Genomic DNA, 24,297 nt, shown 5'->3' with positions numbered 1-24,297 from the left:
CCACTGCTGCACAGACAGAAAGGAAAGGTGAGAAAGCTTTTCACCACCGATTTCATAAATCAGCGAAATTCACGAACTCTGAGCGTTTTCGGTGATAAAAACTGGTCAACGGTCAGATGGTTGCATAAACAATCGATCGACTGGCCTCTTTTGCCTAAAATCATACCTTACCCTATGCTACTGGCGTGAAATCGTCCTGAATCGGCCGGGCACACCAACCCAGCGCCGGCCATTTTGAATCAGCTGCATGCAATGTACGCGTCCAATGAGAGAAGAGCAATTTAAAAACAATACGTCATCTGCCAGGGATTGTATGCAGACGAGTACATTGCATGCAGCTGATTCAAAATGGCCGGCGCTGGGTTGGTGTGCCCAGCCGATTTCAGGACGATTTCACGCCAGTAGCATAGGGTAAGGTATGATTTTAGGCAAAAGAGGCCAGTCGATCGATAGTTTATGCAACCATCTGACCGTTGACCAGTTTTTATCACCGGAAACGCTCAGAGTTCGTGAATTTCGCCGATTTATGAAATCGGGTGGTGAAAAGCTTTCTCACCTTTCCTTTCTGTCTGTGCAGCAGTGGACAACGGGCCCAAGCCGGGTCCAAGCCCTGCAGAGCTCTACAGCTGCTCGGTTAAGCTAGCCGACATGTACAGTAATATCACGTACCGTTATTCTTTATTAAATAATCAAGTCATGTAGACATTCTACACATTGATGATTATGCAGTGCGTTCGCCGGGCCCGAGCCAGGCAGCCATAGGTATAATGCCAGTCAACATGTAGGCCTATAGGCCTACACTAATATCACGTACGGTGATTCTTTTATTGAATAATCAAGTCGTATATAGACATTCTACATATTAAATACGATTATTATCCAAGCAATGTGCCAAGGGCCTATGGTCAGATGCGGACTTGCTGTGTACAACACTGAACGGAAACGATTCATCTTTCCGGTCAGAGGAACAGTCAAGTTCGTCGAACGCCAGTCCACGGCCACGACATTTCAAATATTTGCATTGAACTTGAGTCTTAAACGCCGTCCGTCTAGTTTTTGCAGGAATTCTACATTTCGATGAAAATCTCAAATGTCTAGACTATGACAAACTGAAAATCGTGCCAAAATACGAAGTCATGAATATTTTAAAGCGATTCATAATTATTGGCAAAACATTGCCCCAAAAATACAAATTGTGTATTTCCTAGGTATATGAAATTATTTCACTTAAGTTAATCCTGAGGGACCTGTCTTCCAAATATCAAAGCTGTCTGACCAGGGGTTTTGAGGAAAAAAATGACCAAAAATGACAAAATAGCTTCAAAAAATACAAACTCGCAGATTTTTGCATACTTTTAGTAATCATACTTATGTCATCCCTAGGGATGTGTATATTAAATGTTAATGCTGTCTGTGGATCTGAGTCACGATCTCAACAAAAACACTTCCAATTTGAGGAAATATTTAAACACGAACACACGTATACTTTAAACCCTAATTTCATATACGGTACGCGATTGGTTCCTCACAGTACTATATCATATGCTCGGGCTGAGTATTATAGTTCAGCATTTGCAAAATAGTATCCATTTTTCGTGTTTTGTAGGATATAGATGATGACAAAAGTCCCCCTTTTCCTTAATTTTTGGAACACGTATGGGTACCCATTTTTCCTGAGAGTGTTACCACCACCGGCGTTAAAACACATCGAATCATCCTGTATAATCCTTGTCAATGCACTTTACTTATGGAAGAATACTGTAAAAATGTCTTTTTTTGCTAGCATCCTTTTTAACAGATTTAACCACAGGCACTCGGGCCATTGCTAAAGCTGCAATTTGAAGACAATAATACTCAATAAACATACAAACAAAATTTATGTCACTGAGCGTTTCACAGATTTTAATTTTGCACCTATTTCTATTTTGTAAATGCGTAGTAAAGAACAAGTTTTTCATTGTGCAAATCTTGAAATGTGAAATCTGTTAAAAGTTTTAACTCTTTCGGAAGAAAAATTATGCTCCGCTGTACTGTTTTCCAAATACACGCCCTCATGAGACAGTCATGAAAAGACACTATGTGTTGGGTGAATCCAAAAATGTATAATACTACTTTTTCCGTTTGGTTTTACTTTTGGTGATGAGTTTGCATGGTACAGTCAGTGTCTATACTCAGCTTGCTAATGGTGGAAACAAGCCTTTTCCTGGGCCAATAACTTTCTTCTGACCCAGACTCTGGAGCGCTGGTGTTTATTTATCAGCCGCTGACAAAGAGGGAGAGGAAAGGTCTAGTGGCATTTCCATTGCTTCTGTCTAAATGACATTTTGACCTATCGGGCCCTTTGAAGTATAATATACAGGTCGAGGTACGTCACATTCAATGAAAATATTATATACCAGTATGTCTTTCATGACTATGAACGAAACCATTACATCACACATCATTGTGATTAGTCTGATACTGATGTCATATATAGATATCGGTTTTTACGGTAATGAAATAAAAAGTAACTCTGCTGGATAATTGTTAAACTGCGCTGAATCAATCACAAACTGCAGTCCAACTCAATCAATGTATTGATCATTTCATTACCTTACAGGCTTGTGATATGGTTGTAGTTGAGTCGCGCACCCACACAGTAATATGTCTCGGACAACGACAGACCTATTGCTCAGACCTGCATTCACTGGTTTGACCAAAATTTCAAATTTGACTTAATCTCAGGGGAAGTTTCTCTTTCGGTATCCATCTCAAACTTTTATTCCATCAGGTTCACGCAACACCTCTGCCCTATGACATCATCTGCACCGACAGCTTTTCATTGGTAGTTTATCTCGGGGATAATCATTCGCTTGAAACATCTCACGCACCTCTTTTGGAGTCTTTTATTTTCACTTTGATTTATTCAATAGTCATTGCCTTTCCTTTTTCCTGGTATAAACGTCAATGCTGAGAATTGAGTTGTTCCTCTCGGAATTAAACAAGTTGTACATTAAGCTTTCGTTTTCTCTTCGCCGTAGAGGCGTACATGATAATGATAAATTGTTTATAGAATGTGGCAGAGGTTGTATACGCCTTGGGGACAGATGTTCGGCTCTCGAACTTTTACAATATTTTTTGGTCTACCACTTGTGGGGGCTCATTTAGAGGCTTATAGTGTAAATAAAGTTTTCACCGCCGCATGTTTACTGAAAATGGACATTTTAAAAAGTCATAATTACGTTAACACAATGATTTTGAATTTCAAGTGCCTGTAAATATGGGGGTCATTTGTTTCTCTTGCACCGGATTTTGCACGATGACCCCAGATTCCTATTCTGAATTTCGAAGGGAAGGGGTTAAATTTTCCTTACAAAATAATTGAAGCAAACATTTATATTTCGAGGTGCAAATTACCTTAACGGCACTAAATCCCTATATTCGACGGAAGATGTCGATGCGTGTACATATGCACAATGCAATTATCAAAGAAGAACGACTTTTGGTGTTCTCCGTTTGGCAAAATATATCAGTCTGTTGGTGTTGTAGAAAGTCGACAAACATAATAAATGCGTAGAATGTAATATAATCGATTTATTTCAAGGATTGTTAAATGCAAATCATTTGACAAAGAAAGGCAAACGAGCAAAATTGCATAGCGTAGTGAAATTCATCACTCTAGCTGTCAACATCACTTTATTGGCTTGAAGATCTGTTATCATGGTGATATCTTCAGAACTGCAAACATACCCTCAAAACAGGATAAAACGACAAACTGACTTAATCATAGAGCTGTACAATGTATCAGCTCTGGGTCCATAGCTGTGGTGTTTTCAGACGGGATTCTTGACTTTTACGGGCTAGTTTTGACTTTTACAATTTTATTATATCAGCCCGTAAAAGGCAGGAATCCCGCTGAAAACACCACAGCTATGGACCCACAGCTGTACAATGTATAAGCACTTCACAAACAATCTGAATGTGTTATCCAATTCAAGACAGCCCATTTTAATATTTGAAAAGTAAGTACAACAATTCATAGCTATATCAATTGTCAAACGTATAATGCACAGGTGTAGCTAGTTTTAATAGTGTGGGGGAAATATGATAATGTTGTGTGCTACATATAGACGCCCGTGTATAGTGGTTAATATTTTGCGCACGTTACCATTTAGGAGAGCTGGGGTCATATGTACAGTCAAAGGTTGTTGATTAAAGTTGTTGACTAGTAAAGCACTGTCATGGCAGCAGCCGATACCAAGTTTCTAGAAGGGATTGACGAGAACTTTCTCTGTTGTGGCATTTGCTCCGAAAGATACAAGAATGCCAAAAATCTACCGTGTCTACACACCTTCTGCGAGGAGTGCCTAGGTAAGCTTGTCGAAAAAACGGGGAAGTTGGATTGTCCAATATGTCGTCGGTCCCATGACATGACTGGCGGGGGAGTGTCTGAGTTGCCCACCAATTTTTTCATGAACGACCTGGTTGACCAATTCAGAAAGCGTGAGGAGAAATTGAGGGGTGAGAAACCATGCGAGGGATGTGAGGAATCAGACTCGATAACAGTTAAGGTGTGCATTGAGTGCGGTTTGGAAATATGTAAACCGTGTGCACGGGCACATCGTCGATTTCGTCAGACAAAGTCACACCACACACCTTGTCGAGTTGGATGAATACTATAGTTCCAAGTCGAATGACTCGTACAAAGTGCAGTCACCTCTGTACTGTGACCGTCACCAAGACAACCAATTGAAATTTTACTGTGATACGTGTGAGTCGGCTATATGTCTGGAGTGTACGGCCGTGGATCATCCTCGTCCAGAGCATAAATATCGTTACTTGGAGGACGCGGCTGCAGAATACAGGAAAGACCTGACTGTGATTACAGAGAAATTGAAATCGAAAGAAGTAGCAGCGCGTGAGGCCAAAACCAAGGTCGAAGAAACGTCGCAGTCTCTCCTAGACCGCTATCGTACTGAGACTAACAAAGTGAACGAGCACATGGAAAAGACGATAGAAGAGTGCACCGCCAAGATACGAAAATCTGGAGAGAAAATTACGTCAGAATTGAAATGTGTATACGACGAGAGAAGTAGCAATTTGCAGGCACAACAGAAAGAGCTGACATGTACAGAAAGTGATTTAGCCAATGCGATAGAATTTTCTGATAAATTGATGCATCATGGGAACGCCGCTCAATTGATGTTGGCGAAGAAGGGCATGACGTCACAGATACAATCACTTATGAGCATCGACATTGATAGCGAACCTGTTGAAGTCGACTTTATCGAGTTTCAGTCTGAAGATGACTTCTTCGGGAAGCAAACCCTCGGGAAAATATCCACACATTACATTAAGCAAACCCTCGGGAAAATATCCACACATGACATTAAGTACGAAGTGATAAAGGCTTCTAAATCTGTGAAAGTCGGAGAAAACATTCAAATCACTCTTAAGAGAAAGGGTGTTCAAAAAGCACTTGGAGAGGAACCGGAAGAGATCAAAGCTAAGGTGAAATCACCCGATGACAAAACCGAAAATATGGCGGTGACAGACAATAAGGACGGAACATTTTCACTCACACATGAAGGAAAACTTGAAGGCAAATATGAAATATCAATATCACGTCATAAATCAGGTATCGAGCTCGAGACGTCTGCAGTAGAAGGCACACCAATCACAGTAACTGTGATTCCTAAGAAGGGTTTGATTCGGACAATCGGGATGAAAGGGAATGGTGTTGGGCAACTGAATGAACCGTATGGCGTCACCATGACAAAGAAACGAAACTTGTTAGTGTGTGACAGTAACAACAAAAGGTTGCAGGAATTCTCTGTGTATGGTGAACATCGTAGAATCATCAACTTTACTGGCATTGAGGGACAGATAACCCCAAGATTTGCATCTGTAGCGGAAGATGACACCATCTTTGTCACAGATAGTGGAAATAAACGTGTGGTTGTCTGCGATGAAAATGGTAACGTTATCAGAAGCTTTGGTGAAGGTGACTTGGAGGAACCTCAGGGTATTGTGATTCATCCTACCAATGGCAGAGTCTATGTGCTCGATCACAGTGCCAGTGACGTCAAAATATACAACAAAGATGGGAAGCTTCTGAAATCATTCGGTGGTAATGGGTCTGCGCTAGGTCAGCTGAACAAACCGTATGGCTTAAACACAGACAAGGAAGGCAACATCGTGATCCCAGACACTGACAATCACAGAGTACAGATATTCAATGCCGATGGAGGTTATCTTCGTTCCTTTGGTGAGAAAGGAAGTGACGAGGGGCAGTTTAACAGACCGGAAGATGTGATTCAAGACAAAGACGGCAACTTCATCGTTAGTGAGTATGGCAATAAAAGACTTCAGAAAGTTGACATCAACGGCAAATTCCTCTACCGATTAGATAAACCGGAAGATTCCATGAAAAGCCCAATTGGTTTGTGCCTTGTGGGCGACGAGCTATTTGACAGAGTTGTTGCTACTTATGACGTTGGTGGTTGCCTTAGAGTGTTCGCAGATTAAAGGGAAAATTCCATCACTGAAATAAAAAACATGATTAAGAGTGAAGATAGAGCTTAATATCTGAAGATGCCAGGAAAGAAATTTACCGTCTATCATCACACTGAATCGTACTCTAATTTGCAATAACCATGATCATTGTTGAACGTAGACGCCGGATACTTTCAGGTACCTGACAAGCTCGCAAAGAAGTCTGTAAAGTCTACAGATATAACATTTTATTGAGTTTCTTTGGGGCCATGAATGTAATACTGGAAATATCTATGAAGAAAATGTGGACTCTTTCAAAAAACATTCAATTCCTTGCGTGTGGCAATATTTGAATGAGTCGCGCTCCTCCGTATGCATATTTCAGAATGGTTTGTAATTGACACAATCAAATTCTGAACGAAAACTGACGCATTCGTGGAAAGTAGGTATATTGAAACAAAATCGCGAATATTGATAATGCATAGATAAGCAAGTGTCCATCTATATTTGACTCATGTTGCTGTAAGTTTTAAGGGCATTATTCATAATTTGTTCCATAAGCTTCTACATCTGTTTCTTTTAATATATTGATAAGCAGCACTTTGATATTGTCAATCTTCATGAAGGCTGTCTGTACAGTTTATTTTGCGAATAAACCGAAAACTTTTTGAAGGTAAACTTTACAGATTCTCTAACTCATTATGGGTTAAATTTCAAGTAGTGTGGACTTATCGCAATTGGTAACAAATAATTATTATATTGCTTTGTAAGTATCAATTTATCCATATGTGAATGTATGAACAAATTGAAAAGCAAACATGTGTTTTAAATTCAATATTTTTGCAGACTGGTGTTCATTAAACGTGACAATTTCACGCCGCCTTCATCAATTATTGTTTATATGACGTTGAACAATTGATAACGACTTAAAAAGTAATTCTAGAGGCGCCTATGCATAATGTTGAGAAAAGCTGTATCTGTGTACTAATCTTCATTATCTTGTTCGAAGATTTGTGAAAACATATCGTAAGAATTAAAGAAGGCAATAAAATCGTATTGAAAAAGCTCTCAGCGGTGTTGAATAAAAAGCAGAGAATGAATGAATTGACGTGAGATGCTGGATCAATAGTATCACCTCACGCCTAGTGTTTTACTCTCCGCTGGTGCGTTAAACGTACGGCCAGACTTCATCTTATGTGCTCACACGTTGTAAATGATGTATTTGGGGAGTCGATCACTCATATGACTTCCGACATTCCTTTAAGCTCCATTGGATGTAATGCTTAACATATTTTCCTGTGTAGCTGTTCTATTCTTTTCTGAAAATAGGTTCTCGTCCCCCCCCCACAATATCGTCAAAATGCTTGCACAAAGCATAATTTGTGTGATGTCACATGCCATTGCTACAACTTAATTTACTTTAGTCCGGAGTAGAATTCATGTGTCAGTTATAAGATACTGTGATACTGAATGCTTTGTGATGGCATGGTAGATACTTTGTATTTCAACATAACCAAAGAAGACGTATGAGAAAAAACAAAAACATTATTTTATAACCTTAACGAAGTTGTGATCCAAAGTAACTACTATTCTCCCTGTAATAAACTTCCTTTTCACGCCCAAATTGAATGTTTTGATACAGATCCTTGAAATTTAGATTCTGTTTTCATTTTTTGGTTTGACCAAAATATTAAGTTTTGTTTCTCGTCCTTATTCTGTTGCAAAAACGATGCAGTGACGGAGTCTCTGTTCTCACAAGATCCAACTATCGAGACGAAGACGGTTACTAGCAGCGGTCATTCTGACAAGCAGCAAGATGCCAACGATGAGGTCACTCTTCACAGCTGTACAGTGTCTATATGATATTTTGATATTTTCTGCCTGCGTGGCGCACCTTCATTTTTTTAATTGTTTCCTAGACAATGCCGTAATTTAATTGAAGTGAACACACAAACAAGAATACATACATCAAATTCATCAGATTTTCGATCGGATTAGAACCCACAACCTACAGCACCCACTCACCTAGCGAAGACATCACAGTCAAAACCGTCAAGTCAAATATCCTCACACATAAAAAGAGTGATTCAATAGCTATGTAGCTAAAACGGAAAGTTGTCAGTTCGCATTTCGCGAATCTCCGCGGTCAGAAGCCTAATAGATGTCATTGCACCTATTAAAAGATGTGAAAAGACTGTACATTTGATTTGTTTGGGGGCGTTGTTTCACCATGAATTAGGTCACACGTAGTGATAGTCCGGCAGCCAGTGGGGTAAACCTTGCTTTGTGGTCTTAAGTTTTTTTCTTAGTGGATTTCGTTTGTCAAGACCACCACAAAAAGAATTTAATTACTGGCCCTCTGTCAGCATTGGGCAATTTGAGAAAATTAGCATAATCAAAATGGCCGCCAGCTTATTGCACTTTGTATGAGAAAGAAGACTCAAATGGATTTATACATATTGTAACTTTGTTTTTCTCGTTTAATCACCAAGCAGTTGCTGACGGAAAACTGGAACATAAATATTGGCATATATTATTTGAATGACATGCTAATTTGCATAATTTCAAGATGGCGGCCAGCTGTAAACATGTCCGGCAGCCAGCTGCCAGTGGGGTAAACCTTGCTTTGTGGTCTTAAGTTTTTTCTTGGTTGATTTCGTTTGTCAAGACCACCACAAAAAGAAGTATAACTACTGGCCCTATGTCAGCATTGAGCGATTCGAGAAAATTAGCATAATCAAAATGGTTGCCAGCTTACTGCACTTTGTATGAGAAAGAAGACTCAAAGGCTTTACACATATTGTAACTTTGTTTTTCTCATTTAAAGCCCCAGTATTTGTAACTTTTAACCTTTTTTTATGTTCGAAATTACATATTATTCTCTTACATCCATCGTGAAATGTTGTTCAGTAAAGAAATAAGCCAAATTTGTGCTCCTGTAGTGACATACAAACGCTAAATATTGCGCGATCGAATTTGATTGCCGCGCGGGTTTGTTGACAATTTGTAGGCTGTGCACGTGATCGAGAACGCCGATACTGATGACATCATCGAGCCTGCAACATTCCTGGGGCTTGCCATGCCACGCCATACTGCCCGGGTAATCGCCCATGGTCGCCGGCTGAATGACCTGCGAATGGTTTTATTTGTTCTTCTCCGTTCAAATACGTACTGCTACTGTGTTTCAGAGGATACAGAACTTTGGCAGAGGAGGCTAACATTCTATTCTGGTACCGTGTGCGTTATATACGGATTATTCAAACTGCAGTCGGCAGTGCACCGATGCGAGCCGCCGAAGCGCACCCTGCAGTTGGTCACTTAGAACTCCGGGTACCGATGTAAAATCAAGACGACACTATATACACTTGGCTCACTTCTGTAGGCAAATAGCTATCAAAATTAAGTAACTTGAAGTAATCAATTTCAGCTGATCGTCGCTTTAGCGGCAAGGTGATTGCGAAATCGAAGCAACATAGTTTGGCAATGTATGTTAGGCTGTCGAATGCAGTGAACGCGATGGCCTTTGGCAGAAAGTAAGGGAACCGTCAGTATTTACGACCTGGGGGTCATTCAAAAATTGAAAGTTATAAGGGGGTGCTCAAAAGTTTTTTCTTTGTCTTACTCTGTCCTCAATGACATAATGATTAGTTGATTATATATATTTTACTCTTGATACATATTTAATAAAAGAAAATAAATACTCTAACAGTACGAATAAATATCAACTAGATGAAGCAAGGCAAAAAACTACAAGTAGTGCTACTACTAGCAATACTTATTATGAAAGAGAAGATAGTGACGATGAGAATGATATCGTTGTTCATGTACGCAATGACACCAGCGACATTAAAGATGAGGATCAACAGTGGTGATGATGATATCACACAGTAGTTTTCTGAAGTCGTTACCAGGGTTGGAAGGAGAGGCTGGGTCATGGAGAAATGTTCTCGACAGATATCACTATAAGTGCACAGGATCTAGGACAAAACTGAACTGTTGTGAATTCATCCTTTATATTATCATAGAAATGTATATTTTATTTGACTTGAGTTCAACAACCATTTGGACATTTAACCGCACCATAATGACATGCTACCCATCCAAATTTAACAATACTATATGGTCGGAGACTGCTTATTAGGTGAGCTTTTATATCTACATATTATAACGTGGGCTCAGGTAAGCCAAACTTTCTGTTAGAGAGGGGGTTACTCAAAGTCATCATGGTTGGCTGGGGTGCGACTCAAAATTTCGGAGTTTCTAATGTAATTCCTCCGACCCCCAGATCGTAAATAATGACGGCTCCCTAAACAGCTGTGAACGCCTGAGTCGGAACGATCGGTACCAGTATACGCACTGCTGTATCTCAGCGAAAATTTAGAAAAAAACAATGGAGCTACTGCTAAGAAATTTACAGACTCTTGGCTCTTGATGCATCAGTTACTGAGCTTTTATACTGGTAAAAAGGCATTCTGAATACAGCGGTAAATTTCCTCCCAAACGAGAAAGGATAACACGCGGGCATTCTGCAATGGACGCTATCAATTTCACCTTGCTGCAGGCCCCACACCAATCTCGGCCCGGCCCCGCTGCACTTGTACAGTCTACTACCTACCTCCATGTAGTACCTACAGCCTTACAGGTCTAGTAGCTGCCCAAACACACAAAAAACAACGTCGCAGTGTAAATTCCGTAGGTCAGAACCGTTGATCATAAATTTTCAGAACCAGTGATGTTTAAAAGTTTTGTATTGATCACTTCATTTAGGTTTATGTGAATGTCTTTCTCATCGAGCTGCGTCTATAATTGTCCCGGGCATTGTCCATGCAAATTTGGGGCCTGCCTTAGCTCCCTCCGATCGTCTGTAGACTACAGCCTGAGCAAATTGTACGGTTGTGAAAGTCAGATATGTATCATGAATTTTATACAAAAATATAAACAACAGAATCAAACCAAGAGGTTAGTTTGCTGTCGGGCCGGGTGCGCAGGGGACGACTTTGCAGTGAGGCCGGGATCGGATCTCTCTTGTGTTCGAACTTCCATCACATCGCAGCTAGCCGATACTTGTTGTACTACTGTAGTCCTTGTGAGGATTAGATACCCGTTACGTTCGATATTATTTGAAATACTTTTAAATTCATTAAGTAAGATTTTTGTATACTGCATTCAAGATATAATTTTTCCTTTCTGAGCGTTTTCAATTACGCCCTACGGCAACGATATGCGAAGTTGATAGGCTGTGTTGCCTGCAGCGTAGCCTGGCCGTACACAAAACTTCGTTTGAGTAGACGGAGCAGAATCAGTCCCGTCATTTATTTTCAACGAAATTTTCATTATACTCCATAATGGAAGAAACGACTAGTTCAATGATAACAATGGTGAAGTGTTGAATTTTTATTCATATATGTTTTTCTCTCTCAATTCATTCAGCAAACTTGATCTCCGTACCATCGGTCACAACGTGCAGTGCCTTGCATGAAGCTTACAATCGACTGCCTCCGTCGTTAGTTTAGCTGTTCGAGACGTTTGTTTGCACGGCTCATTATAGTCGGAACAATCTGTAAACACTTACATATTTATATCTTTTCGGTATTTCACCCAACTTTCGCGCGTTTTTAGCTGAGTCTCCAGTTTCGATGGACCAGACCTTTCGAAGAGCGTATGGTTTCTACGGACGCCACAGTAAAACTTGCGTAGATGTGGTTGAGCATGCGCAGTGGTGTGATTACGTTTCGTTTCGTGTGTCAACAAAGCTGACTTCTGGTCCGGACAAGAAGTCATTTTTCACTCCTTTTACTGTTAATCGTGAGGCGGGCTGGGCATGCAAACCATGCTATTCAGTATTAATTATGGTCTTCTTTCACATACTGAGGATGTCATTTTAATCAAAAATATGAAAAAAATTGTTAAAAGTTACAAATACTGGGGCTTTAAAGCCCCAGTATTTGTAACTTTTAACCTTTTTTTATGTTCGAAATTACATATTATTCTCTTACATCCATCGTGAAATGTTGTTCAGTAAAGAAATAAGCCAAATTTGTGCTCCTGTAGTGACATACAAACGCTAAATATTGCGCGATCGAATTGATTGCCGCGCGGGTTTGTTGACAATTTGTAGGCTGTGCACGTGATCGAGAACGCCGATACTGATGACATCATCGAGCCTGCAACATTCCTGGGGCCTTGCCATGCCACGCCATACTGCCCGGGTAATCGCCCATGGTCGCCGGCTGAATGACCTGCGAATGGTTTTATTTTGTTCTTCTCCGTTCAAATACGTACTGCTACTGTGTTTCAGAGGATACAGAACTTTGGCAGAGGAGGCTAACATTCTATTCTGGTACCGTGTGCGTTATATACGGATTATTCAAACTGCAGTCGGCAGTGCACCGATGCGAGCCGCCGATGCGCACCCTGCAGTTGGTCACTTAGAACTCCGGGTACCGATGTAAAATCAAGACGACACTATATACACTTGGCTCACTTCTGTAGGCAAATAGCTATCAAAATTGAGTAACTTGAAGTAATCAATTTCAGCTGATCGTCGCTTTAGCGGCAAGGTGATTGCGAAATCGAAGCAACATAGTTTGGCAATGTATGGTAGGCTGTCGAATGCAGTGAACGCGATGGCCTTTGGCAGCAAGTAAGGGAACCGTCAGTATTTACGACCTGGGGGTCATTCAAAAATTGAAAGTTATAAGGGGGTGCTCAAAATGTTTTTTCTTTGTCTTACTCTGTCCTCAATGACATAATGATTAGTTGATTATATATATTTTACTCTGATACATATTTAATAAAAAGAAAATAAATACTCTAACAGTACAAATAAATATCAACTAGATGAAGCAAGGCAAAAAACTACAAGTAGCTGCTACTACTAGCAATACTTATTATGAAAGAGAAGATAGTGACGATGAAAATGATATCGTTGTTCATGTACGCAATGGCACCAGCGACATTAAAGATGAGGATCAACAGTGGTGATGATGATATCACACAGTAGTTTTCTGAAGTCGTTACCAGGGTTGGAAGGAGAGGCTGGGTCATGGAGAAATGTTCTCGACAGATATCACTATAAGTGCACAGGATCTAGGACAAAAACTGAACTGTTGTGAATTCATCCTTTATATTATCATAGAAATGTATATTTTATTTGACTTGAGTTCAACAACCATTTGGACATTTAACCGCACCATAATGACATGCTACCCATCCAAATTTAACAATACTATATGGTCGGAGACTGCTTATTAGGTGAGCTTTTATATCTACATATTATAACGTGGGCTCAGGTAAGCCAAACTTTCTGTTAGAGAGGGGGTTACTCAAAGTCATCATGGTTGGCTGGGGTGCGACTCAAGATTTCGGAGTTTCTAATGTAATTCCTCCGACCCCCAGATCGTAAATAATGACGGCTCCCTAAACAGCTGTGAACGCCTGAGTCGAACGATCGGTACCAGTATACGCACTGCTGTATCTCAGCGAAAATTTAGAAAAAAAAACAATGGAGCTACTGCTAAGAAATTTACAGACTCTTGGCTCTTGATGCATCAGTTACTGAGCTTTTATACTGGTAAAAAGGCATTCTGAATACAGCGGTAAATTTCCTCCCAAACGAGAAGGATAACACGCGGGCATTCTGCAATGGACGCTATCAATTTCACCTTGCTGCAGGCCCCACACCAATCTCGGCCGGCCCCGCTGCACTTGTACAGTCTACTACCTCCATGTAGTACCTACAGCCTTACAGGACTAGTAGCTGCCCAAACACACAAAAAACAACGTCGCAGTGTAAATTCCGTAGGTCAGAACCGTTGATCATAAATTTTCAGAACCAGTGATGTTTAAAAGTTTTGTATTGATCACTTCATTTAGGTTTATGTGAATGTCTTTCTCATCGAGCTGCGTCTATAGGCTAATTGTCCCGGGCATTGTCCATGCAAATTTGGGGCCTGCCTTCGCTCCCTCCGATCGTCTGTAGACTACAGCCTGAGCAAATTGTACAGTTGTGAAAGTCAGATATGTATCATGAATTTTATACAAAAATATAAACAACAGAATCAAACCAAGAGGTTAGTTTGCTGTCGGGCCGGGTGCGCAGGGGACGACTTTGCAGTGAGGCCGGGATCGGATCTCTCTTGTGTTCGAACTTCCATCACATCGCAGCTAGCCGATACTTGTTGTACTACTGTAGTCCTTGTGAGGATTAGATACCCGTTACGTTCGATATTATTTTGAAATACTTTTAAATTCATTAAGTAAGATTTTTGTATACTGCATTCAAGATATAATTTTTCCTTTCTGAGCGTTTTCAATTACACCCTACGGCAACGATATGCGAAGTTGATAGGCTGTGTTGCCTGCAGCGTAGCCTGGCCGTACACAAAACTTCGTTTGAGTAGACGGAGCAGAATCAGTCCCGTCATTTATTTTCAACGAAATTTTCATTATACTCCATAATGGAAGAAACGACTAGTTCAATGATAACAATGGTGAAGTGTTGAATTTTTATTCATATATGTTTTTCTCTCTCAATTCATTCAGCAAACTTGATCTCCGTACCATCGGTCACAACGTGCAGTGCCTTGCATGAAGCTTACAATCGACTGCCTCCGTCGTTAGTTTAGCTGTTCGAGACGTTTGTTTGCACGGCTCATTATAGTCGGAACAATCTGTAAACACTTACATATTTATATCTTTCGGTATTTCACCCAACTTTCGCGCGTTTTTAGCTGAGTCTCCAGTTTCGATGGACCAGACCTTTTCGAAGAGCGTATGGTTTCTACGGACGCCACAGTAAAACTTGCGTAGATGTGGTTGAGCATGCGCAGTGGTGTGATTACGTTTCGTTTCGTGTGTCAACAAAGCTGACTTCTGGTCCGGACAAGAAGTCATTTTTCACTCCTTTTACTGTTAATCGTGAGGCGGGCTGGGCATGCAAACCATGCTATTCAGTATTAATTATGGTCTTCTTTCACATACTGAGGATGTCATTTTAATCAAAATATGAAAAAAATTGTTAAAAGTTACAAATACTGGGGCTTTAATCACCAAGCAGTTGCTAACGGCAAACTGGAACATAAATGTTGGCATATATTATATGAATGACATGCTAATTTGCATAATTTCAAGATGGCGGCCAGCTGTAAACAATTCTTTGTTAAGCCTAACTCTACATTATTATCATTTATTATTATTATTATTATTATAAACTTTATTTCGGACTTAAAAGTCCATATAAATGTTGTGAAATGTTATTACAGACTCTTAGAGGTTGAATTGTGATTTCCAGACTTTACTGTACTTTGTGCAGTTATTTTAACACAGTAGCTTTTACATCAGTTTTAATAGTTGCATGTACATAAACTTCTTTTTCTCTTGCAAATTTAATGTTGATAATCAGACATATAAGCAGCCGACTAGTTTAGCCTTCGCCCATTGTCAAGTTCTTGTCTGTTTACTTGTAAAAAGATATAAACTGATGCGGACAGTGTTCTGGTAATTGTGTTTCACTCTCCCAAGAGCCTCTGCTATGTTTCTAAGTAAGTTAGTGATCTTTAAGCCTTGGCTAAAACCAACCTGAGTTGTGATTTTCTAACCGAAACAATGATTAAGTAAGGTGGGAACTTTTTCCTAGCTCGACTATCAATGCATTTCTCGTACATTTAAGAAAAAACGTTGTGATTTACACTACTTTCGAGGTTGATATGGAATCTGCTGACGTCACATTGAATCCATGATTAGCCACACTTTGTGTATCAGAAAAAGACTATGGGTTTGGAGTACAATGACTTATAGAAGATATTTCCAAAGTTACTCGAGTTCTCTAAAGGTAAAAAGGGGAAGGCGGCTCAACACACCATACTATATTTGAGGATGTTCAATTTTTTCGTATGTTACTCTTAATATGTGTATTTTGGGGGGGGGGTAATTTATTTTTGGATGTACTAGGACGATTCGTCGTTCGGTCTGTGGTGTCAAAAATCATTTGTGATCCATTTTAACGTGCATTTCGAAACTCTTAAATGTGAGTTCTTCTTCAGTCTCTTAATATTGTTATCCTTATTTTGTTCGTGTATGACCTCTAGAATTACATTTGTTCATGTAGTAACGAAACTATTATTGATATATTTGGATGTGAATCCCATCCAGTGTGAGATTGTATATTTGTATTGTTTGTGTATGGCCTGTTTTCTTTGTATGTTGTTGAACTCTCTTGTTCTTTACTTATGTGTTTATTTGTTGTTGTTTTTCTCTTTTTCGTTGATCCTTTGCGTTGATTTGGCTCTTACTACAAGTAATTCATCTTTTAAGTTTTGTTTCTCTTCTATGCTATTATTGGTTTTTCAGGAACAAAAGCTGAAGACGTTCATTGCTTTCAATTATTTTCCATTTCATTGTTAGTGCTATTATATCGTTTGTTCTAATTTGTGGACTGTATTTGGTTGCGTATGTATATTAGTTTTGTTATTATTGATTTTCCCTAGTTTGAGGTACGATTCGCACTTTGTGTGTCCAACTTCCTTTTCTGATTGTGCGATTTATGTGGTCTTATAACCTTGTTTTTGTTTTGTTTTTGTTTTTTTTGAAATTCAACTTTCTTGTCAAGGTCTTGGTTATTATTATATGTTGTTACACGGGCATATCTCAGCAATTTACCTTAATTAAACCAGTAAAAATACCTTTTTGGGTCGCACGAGTTTCTGGCTAGATATTGAAATGGTCCGTTATTTTGGTGTGAGTTTTTGTGTCGAGAATTCTCCCTTTATTGTATCGATGACTTTGTAAATCATTTATGACACTTTGAGGAGAATACTCTATTGTAAATTTGAAAGTTCAGTGTAACTTATTGATTTTAGCCATAAATTCACATTCAGCTCAGTTTCTGTTCCCGTATAGATCATAAAAAACATCATCTCTGAATCGTTTCCAAAAGGAAAGTCTGCTTCTGTGTAGTTTAATGACCTCAATTTCAAGGTTGTAGAATGTTGTATCAGCGATTTCCGGAGAAACTGGTGAACCCAGGCTACAGCCACAAATCTGTTGATAAACGTTTCTGTTAAATTCAACCGTGTTATGTTGCAGAAATATTGTTCGTCATTCTTTAGTGGAACGCTTCGATCTTTTTCTTTATATTTTACAGCAGTAATTGGTAGTTGATACTGAATCAAGTGCGTTTGTGACAGCTTGCTTCAGTTTGTGGAATATTTGTGTACATCGAGATTACATCCAGAGTGACTAGTAATGCATTATGTTGTATTGTTATCTTGTTGGTAAAGTCCGTTGCGTCTTTAATGTACATTTGCTGGTTTTGTACAATCAGTTTTAAGAAATAGTCTATCTTATGTATTCCGATATTTTGTGTGTTGGGCTAGAGCAGCCATAAATAATTTGGACCGTGACGACAAATGAATTTTGCTGATGCTGGTGACTTTTTTGAAAATTTTGGAGTGGATACTGCGTTGGTGTGCATATTAGGTGTATTCAAGGGATCATGATATTTGAACGTATCATTTGTCTATATGTTTATTTTTGTACATGTCCGTGTAGTTTTCTGGTTGTGTTGTCGCTGTCATTTACGTGCACGTTTGTATCGTAATCTCTTTTGGCTTAAAAGTCTGTGACTTTCTTCAATGTAATCTGTTTAATTTGATATTGCTATTCCATTTCCCGTCTTTATCGAATGGTTTTATGGTAATGTTATGGTTCAATTTGATAGTGTTTTAATGGCATTTTTCTGTCTATATTATGTTAGATTTGGTTGTATTGAAATGAATTTCGGAATTTTCCAGGGATAAATTTTAAGCCTCTATTCAATGTTATTTCAGGAGTTAACACAATTGGAACTAATTTGGGATAATTGGATGGTGACGTAATGTCGATTTAATCTTCAAATGTAATCTAATCTGCTTTTCTTTTATATTACACACTTGTTTTTATGAGTAATTTGCGATACTACAACATTCAGCTATATGGCACCGAGCATGTACACTTTTCAGAAATTCGCAAAATATAAAAATGCAATTATCCCAAATTAGTTCCAATCGTGCTGTTTATATTCCAAGAGATATTTTAATACATTTAGTGTTCTAAGGGATTTGTATTTGGTACGCCTGTTTGCGTCTTATTTTTTGTTTGTTTGTTTCTTTAATTAATTCTTTTCTTTTGCTTCCATTATCAGAGAAGATTTCCTCAATTTGTAAATTTTCTCTGTGTGTATTTTGAATATGATGGCGGCCTGGCCATCGTATTTCAATGGTAGTTCTTTGGCTGAAAAATTTGGTGGCCCTGAAAAAGAGCCCTTTGGTTTGGTTTGGGGAAGTAGTTTTTTGTGCGTAACAACTTATATTTTGAGTTTATGTGTAAGTTGTTGACTCTCTTCGAAACGTCCGAGGAGCTTCTTTGCTTGTTGTATTTGGTCTCTTTCTCATTGTATTCCTTGTAAGACTGTTGTGGTATTTTCGTTTGCCAGTTATTGGACCGGTTATATTTGTGTTCGGGCACGTGTATAATTTTGAGAGAGCTGTATGAAACACGGAGCCTACTTTTACCTCGTTGTAGACTTTTTGTTTCGCCATAGTGTCCCAACACTGTGTCCAAAATTATAGAAGACGAAAATATTAAACATATTACGAGTAACATAGGAAAACACTGAATATCCGCAAAAGTAGTATGGTGTGTGGAGCTGCCTTCCCCTTTTCCGCACCAATTCATTTAGCATTCATTGTAGCATTGTTTATAATCTACTTTGGTACAGTTCAAGCTTTCCTATAAAATATGGTTTATGTGTTAATTTATGCAAATGAGTATTTAAATTTATTCATCTATGATTACTAACCTTTTTTTAGTTAAAGCACTAATAGAAATGTGCTTTTACTGGCAGACTTTACCAATATAAAGCCTACTTCTACTGCTTCCAATGGTAATTTGCGATAATTTTGTGTTAATTTATGCAAATTAGTATTTAAATTTATTCATCTATGATTATAAACCGTTTTTTAGTGAAGCACTAATAGAAATGTGCTTTTACTGGCAGACTTTAACAATATAAAGCCTACTTCTACAGCTTCCAATGGTAATTTGTGATAATTTGGCGGCCATTTTGTTTATGCTTATTATCTAAAATTGCTCAATACTGACAGAGATCCAGTAATTATTTTTGTCACTTTGGTAATCTTGACTAGCAAAATCCGGTTTAAAAAAAACTTAAGACCCTAAAACAAGGTTCAGGACAAAAAGTGGATTTGGCTGCCGGACTATGACATATGGAGACCCACAGTCTGGTGTAGCACATAACTGAATCAACCTCCTTGTTCCTCAATTGAATGAGCCTATCAAGACCAGCTTGTGCTTTGCTTTTAATATCTTCCTTAATTTCGACGTTTACCCACAGTACTGCTGTAATCATGCAAGAGTGGCCAGAGCTCGTCGGTAAGGTAAGTGAGCCGATACTGATAATAGTACATCGTCATGTTGAACTGCCTGTGACACGGATTGCAAGCCGAGGCGGAAACATGCGACAATACAGTCTTACAGATAAGCTTATATTTTCATGTCAAGTATCATGACCTATCTATCATCGATATTTCTACTATGTGGCATAAAATAACAACTGAAGAAGAATATGTTTGAACGAGATTAACCCTAACTGGCTATAAATCGATTGTAATCAATATAAACGCCAGTGCATGCTTCCACCATATTTTATTTTGCAACACAATATAAATGGCACGTAGGCCATTAATGTGTTGTATATCGTTACATTTTACTGGTAACACCATGGGGATGGCACACCATGACACAGTTTGTGCATCATTGTACCGCCCTTTGTTAAGCTTACATGATAAAAACGCCACTTCAAAAAAATCCTTCGAAGTCACGCTTTGCGTCCACGTACAACAGAGGGCGCTGTAAGAGCCCAGCCAGGTCTCACGTTTCACTCGTCATGCATTGTTGGAAATCTGAGCCTTTGTTACGACACAGTTTGAACAAGATTTTCTACGCCTTCAAATGTGAACAAGGGGGCATGAAGTTGGTAAAATCATATGCGCTAGGTTTATCCTAAAATGAAAGCAAACTTTCAAACTATAAAATGCTTCCTGTCTCGTTTCTGTGTTTCAAAACAGACCGCAGATGAAGCAAAGAAGATCATTGAAAAAGAACGTCCTGATGTCACTCAGGTGAGAATTATTCCAAAATTTCGAGTCTTCATTGGAATCCACGAGTGTTGTAAATTGCTGCTTTTTCTCATTAATGATGTGCACTGTGAATTGTTACAAGTTAGATTTGATGTGTTGTTGGAAGTTTTGTTAATGATAAATTATCACTAGCTAGAATTCAAAAAAACAAACAAAACAAAACAAAAACTATGCAAACTTTTTGTAAATGTCAGGCAGACATACATCTAGAGATTTTATGCACTAAAGACCCAAAATATTTTCATTTTTTTTTCACTTTAGACGTAGGCAGCACAGCAAGTGTTCCAGTTGACATGGACTAGTGTGTTCTTGCTTGTTGGTCTTTTTTTTGCACAAACAATAGTTCGCACTCTCATATAAAAACAAATTTTTCTTTACAGGTTAAGTTTTGACTTTGCTAGTATACAATCTCAATGTATAACTTGACTTCGCGGTTAGCAAAGTCCATCTCTCGTGCTGTTGAGTCACGCGATATAGTAGGGACAGACCGTAAAATCTCGAAGTAGGTTGTTGACAAAGAAAATAAAATGTACGGAGGTAACGGTATAATTTTTCTCAGCCTTAATACTATTTTGAAAAAAAGGTTTCCATAACTTGAAGAGGGAATATGCATAATTTTAGCCTAAATATGCACGAAAAATTGCACATACTATTCTGACCAGCACTCCTCCAAAGATGAAATGGCGCATTCCTTCATATCCCCAGCAAAGTGTTGCATAACGACGGGTGCACAATAAAATTTAGCATTGAGAATGAGCTATATTTTATCTTTTTGCTGCTTACGAATCACCACAATGTAATATCGTTTTTCTCGCCTCACAATTCAAATCAGAATGAGCAGTCGAATCTCCTTGACGAATTCGAAATAAGCAACAAACCAAACACAAACAATCGAAATTTTTGTTCACTTGGTTCATATTGCATTCTGTGAATTTGATCACTGCCACGTATACGTGTCAAGTACCGTTTCAGATGTCATATTTCATTCAACCTGAGAATCCCGACGGGTTGCATATTTTACTTTTTATCTTACTTTAACAAATCGTTATCACAGGTCCAAATCATCCCACCAGACTGTGGAACAACATGTGACTACGTGGAGACCAGAGTACGGATCCATACTGACGAGAACGGCAAAGTTGCACAGCCGCCCAGGATTGGCTGATGCAACTGTGGTGGCCCTCTTAAAGTTGGCTTGTGCCGATCGGCTTCAACGCTCATTTGCAATATTGAAACCCTGCACTTCTTTGGTGATGCCGAGAATAAGCAACCAAGAATATACTGTTATCACAAGGTTTACTTTGGATCAGAGAACTTTATATAATTCAACTAACTCAATGATTAGAGTATTTTATCCTATTGAATTACAAATAGCAACATTACGAGATTTGAGATTGTGAGATCTGGCTAGGTAATAGATTTCCATAAAGACTGATCGTTCGTTCGTTCGTGACTTGCAGCTCATACGGGGCAAATATTCACTGTTCGTTGTCTAGTTAATGGGATTGTGGTCTGTGGATTGGGGCATGCTTAGTTGTCAGACGTCAATCACTCTTTACCTGGCTTTCAAGATGACGTATGGATTATCTGATGACCTTTCAGGAACTGATATTCATTGACTGTTTGTGATCACTATCGGTTTATCCTTTTAGTAAACCTATAACTAATTCTGATGAATAAAAATGACTACTTAACTGATGATGGTGCTGTTTTGGAAGAGCGTATTTTTCTTATCCAGCGTTTGTCATCTAAATAAACGTCACGACTTACATACATGATACACATTTTGTGTTCTTTTGCAAAAAGCATTTATTGTCGTTCTGTTGTTACCCGCGTATCCTGAGTCAACAAATGAAACGTACCTGCGGTCAGTACTTTTCCGTAATGATATCAATGTCTGTTAAACAATCAACAGAGTTTCGCAACCCATTTGCAGTTCATCGGTGTTTGAAATCACGTGACAACGGCATCGCGCCAATAGGTGGTCACAGGGTAAGATTTTCGATCTTAAAGATAACTAAAAAAACACTGTTCCAAAGCACTCACTCTGGGTATGTTTACGATGCACAAACATATTTTGGATGTTTAATTTAAGACGTAACTTCTTGAGGAAAGCAATATCAATGAAACGGTCACAAATATATGCAACATGAAGATTTACAGATAAAAATCGCCCCGTTAATCATATAGGTCATGACTGGTGAAAAAAAGCGTTGATGAAGGTTTGGTAAAATAACCGCTTGTATCATTTGGTGTTGAAGGAGACACGACAATCTCCATATTGTGCGCCCATATATTGTTCATTTGAATTGACTTAACTGCCACAACAAAATTCCTTTCTGTTGGGAAAGGCTACAGCAGCTGAGGATGGATATCAGTGTCACTAACAAATGCATTGAACAATAGGCCCTGGTTAGCTTCGTCAGAGAATCAAAACCTATCATTCTTGGGAATGTGTGAAACTGTAACCCCACTTGCATTTAATTGCTGACGTTCGATTTGACCTTGTTTGCCTGTTATCGTCATGCAGACTTGTTGTGTATAACCACAATCCCTCTGTACAACACAGAACGGAAACGATTCATCTTTCCGGTCAAAGGAATAGTCAAATTCGTCGAACGCCAGGCCACAGCTACAATATTTCAAATATTTGCATTGAACTTGCGTCTGAAACACTTTCCGACGTCTAGTTTGTGCAGGAATTCTAAATTTGCATGAAAATCTATTTGTATCACATTCAAATGTCTAGACTTTTGACAAACTGATAGTGCCAAAATACGAAGTCGGGAATATTTTAAAGCGATCTATAACTATTGGCAAAACATTGTCTCAAAAATACAAATTGTGTATTTCATACTTAGGTATATGAAATTATTTAACTTAGGGTAATCCTGAGGGACCTGTCTTGCAAATATCAAAGCTGTCCGGCCAGGGGTTTTGACGAAAACAAAAATTGACCAAAAATGACAAAAATAGCTTCCAAAAATACAAACTCGCAGATTTTTGCATGCTTTTAGTAATCATACTTATGTCATCCCTAGGGATGTGTATATTGAATGTTAATGCTGTCTGTGGATCTGCGTCATGATCTCAACAAAAACACTTCAAATTTGAGGAAATATTTAAACACGAACACACGTATACTTTAAACCCTAATTACATATACAGTACGCGATTGGTTCCTCAGTACTATACCATATGCTCGGGCTGAGTATTACAGTTCAGCATTTGCTGAACAGTATCCATTTTTCGTGTTTTGTCGGACATAGATGATGAAAAGAGTCCCCCTTTTCCTTAATTTTTGGAATACGGTATGGGTACCCATTTTTCCTGAGAGTGTTACCACTACTGGCGTTAAAACACATCGAATCATCCTGTATACTCCTTGTCAATGCACTTTACGTTGGAAGAATACTGTAAAAATGTCTTTTTGCTAGCATCCTTTTTAACAGATTTAACCACAGGCGCTCTGGTCATTGCTAAAGCTACGATTTGAATACAATGATACTCAATAAACATACAAACGAAATTTATGTCACTGAGCGTTTCACAGATTTTAATTTTGCACTTATTTCTATTTTGTAAATGCGTAGTTAAGAACAAGTTCTTCATTGTGCAAATCTTG

General features: G+C 38.7%; 1 protein-coding gene and 1 long non-coding RNA gene across 2 annotated transcripts; both read left to right on the top strand.

Moving 5' to 3' along the window:
* The first annotated feature begins 4,220 nt into the window (after positions 1–4,220).
* On the top strand, positions 4,221–6,507 carry LOC139132297 (tripartite motif-containing protein 2-like). The gene is made up of 2 exons (XM_070698686.1): positions 4,221–4,350; positions 4,721–6,507. Exons 1-2 carry the CDS (start codon positions 4,221–4,223, stop codon positions 6,505–6,507), a joined length of 1,917 nt encoding a protein of 638 aa, XP_070554787.1.
* Positions 6,508–19,733: 13,226 nt separating this feature from the next.
* LOC139130529 (uncharacterized) lies at positions 19,734–22,371 on the top strand. Its single transcript, XR_011551894.1, has 3 exons — positions 19,734–19,910; positions 20,601–20,654; positions 21,727–22,371. It is a non-coding gene; the product is annotated as an uncharacterized lncRNA (long non-coding RNA).
* Positions 22,372–24,297: the final 1,926 nt, after the last annotated feature.

The sequence above is a fragment of the Ptychodera flava genome, chromosome 4, assembly GCF_041260155.1.
Source record: "Ptychodera flava strain L36383 chromosome 4, AS_Pfla_20210202, whole genome shotgun sequence".
NCBI lineage: Eukaryota > Metazoa > Hemichordata > Enteropneusta > Ptychoderidae > Ptychodera > Ptychodera flava.
This window is presented reverse-complemented; position numbering and strand designations above follow the sequence as displayed.

Excerpts from the sequence above, each read along its gene's own strand:
- LOC139132297 (XM_070698686.1), top strand. The coding sequence starts at position 4,221 with ATGGCAGCAGCCGATACCAAGTTTCTAGAAGGGATTGACGAGAACTTT. Across the intron at positions 4,351-4,720 it reads CTTCTGCGAGGAGTGCCTAG|ACAACCAATTGAAATTTTAC; the intron begins GTAAGCTTGTCG and ends ACCGTCACCAAG.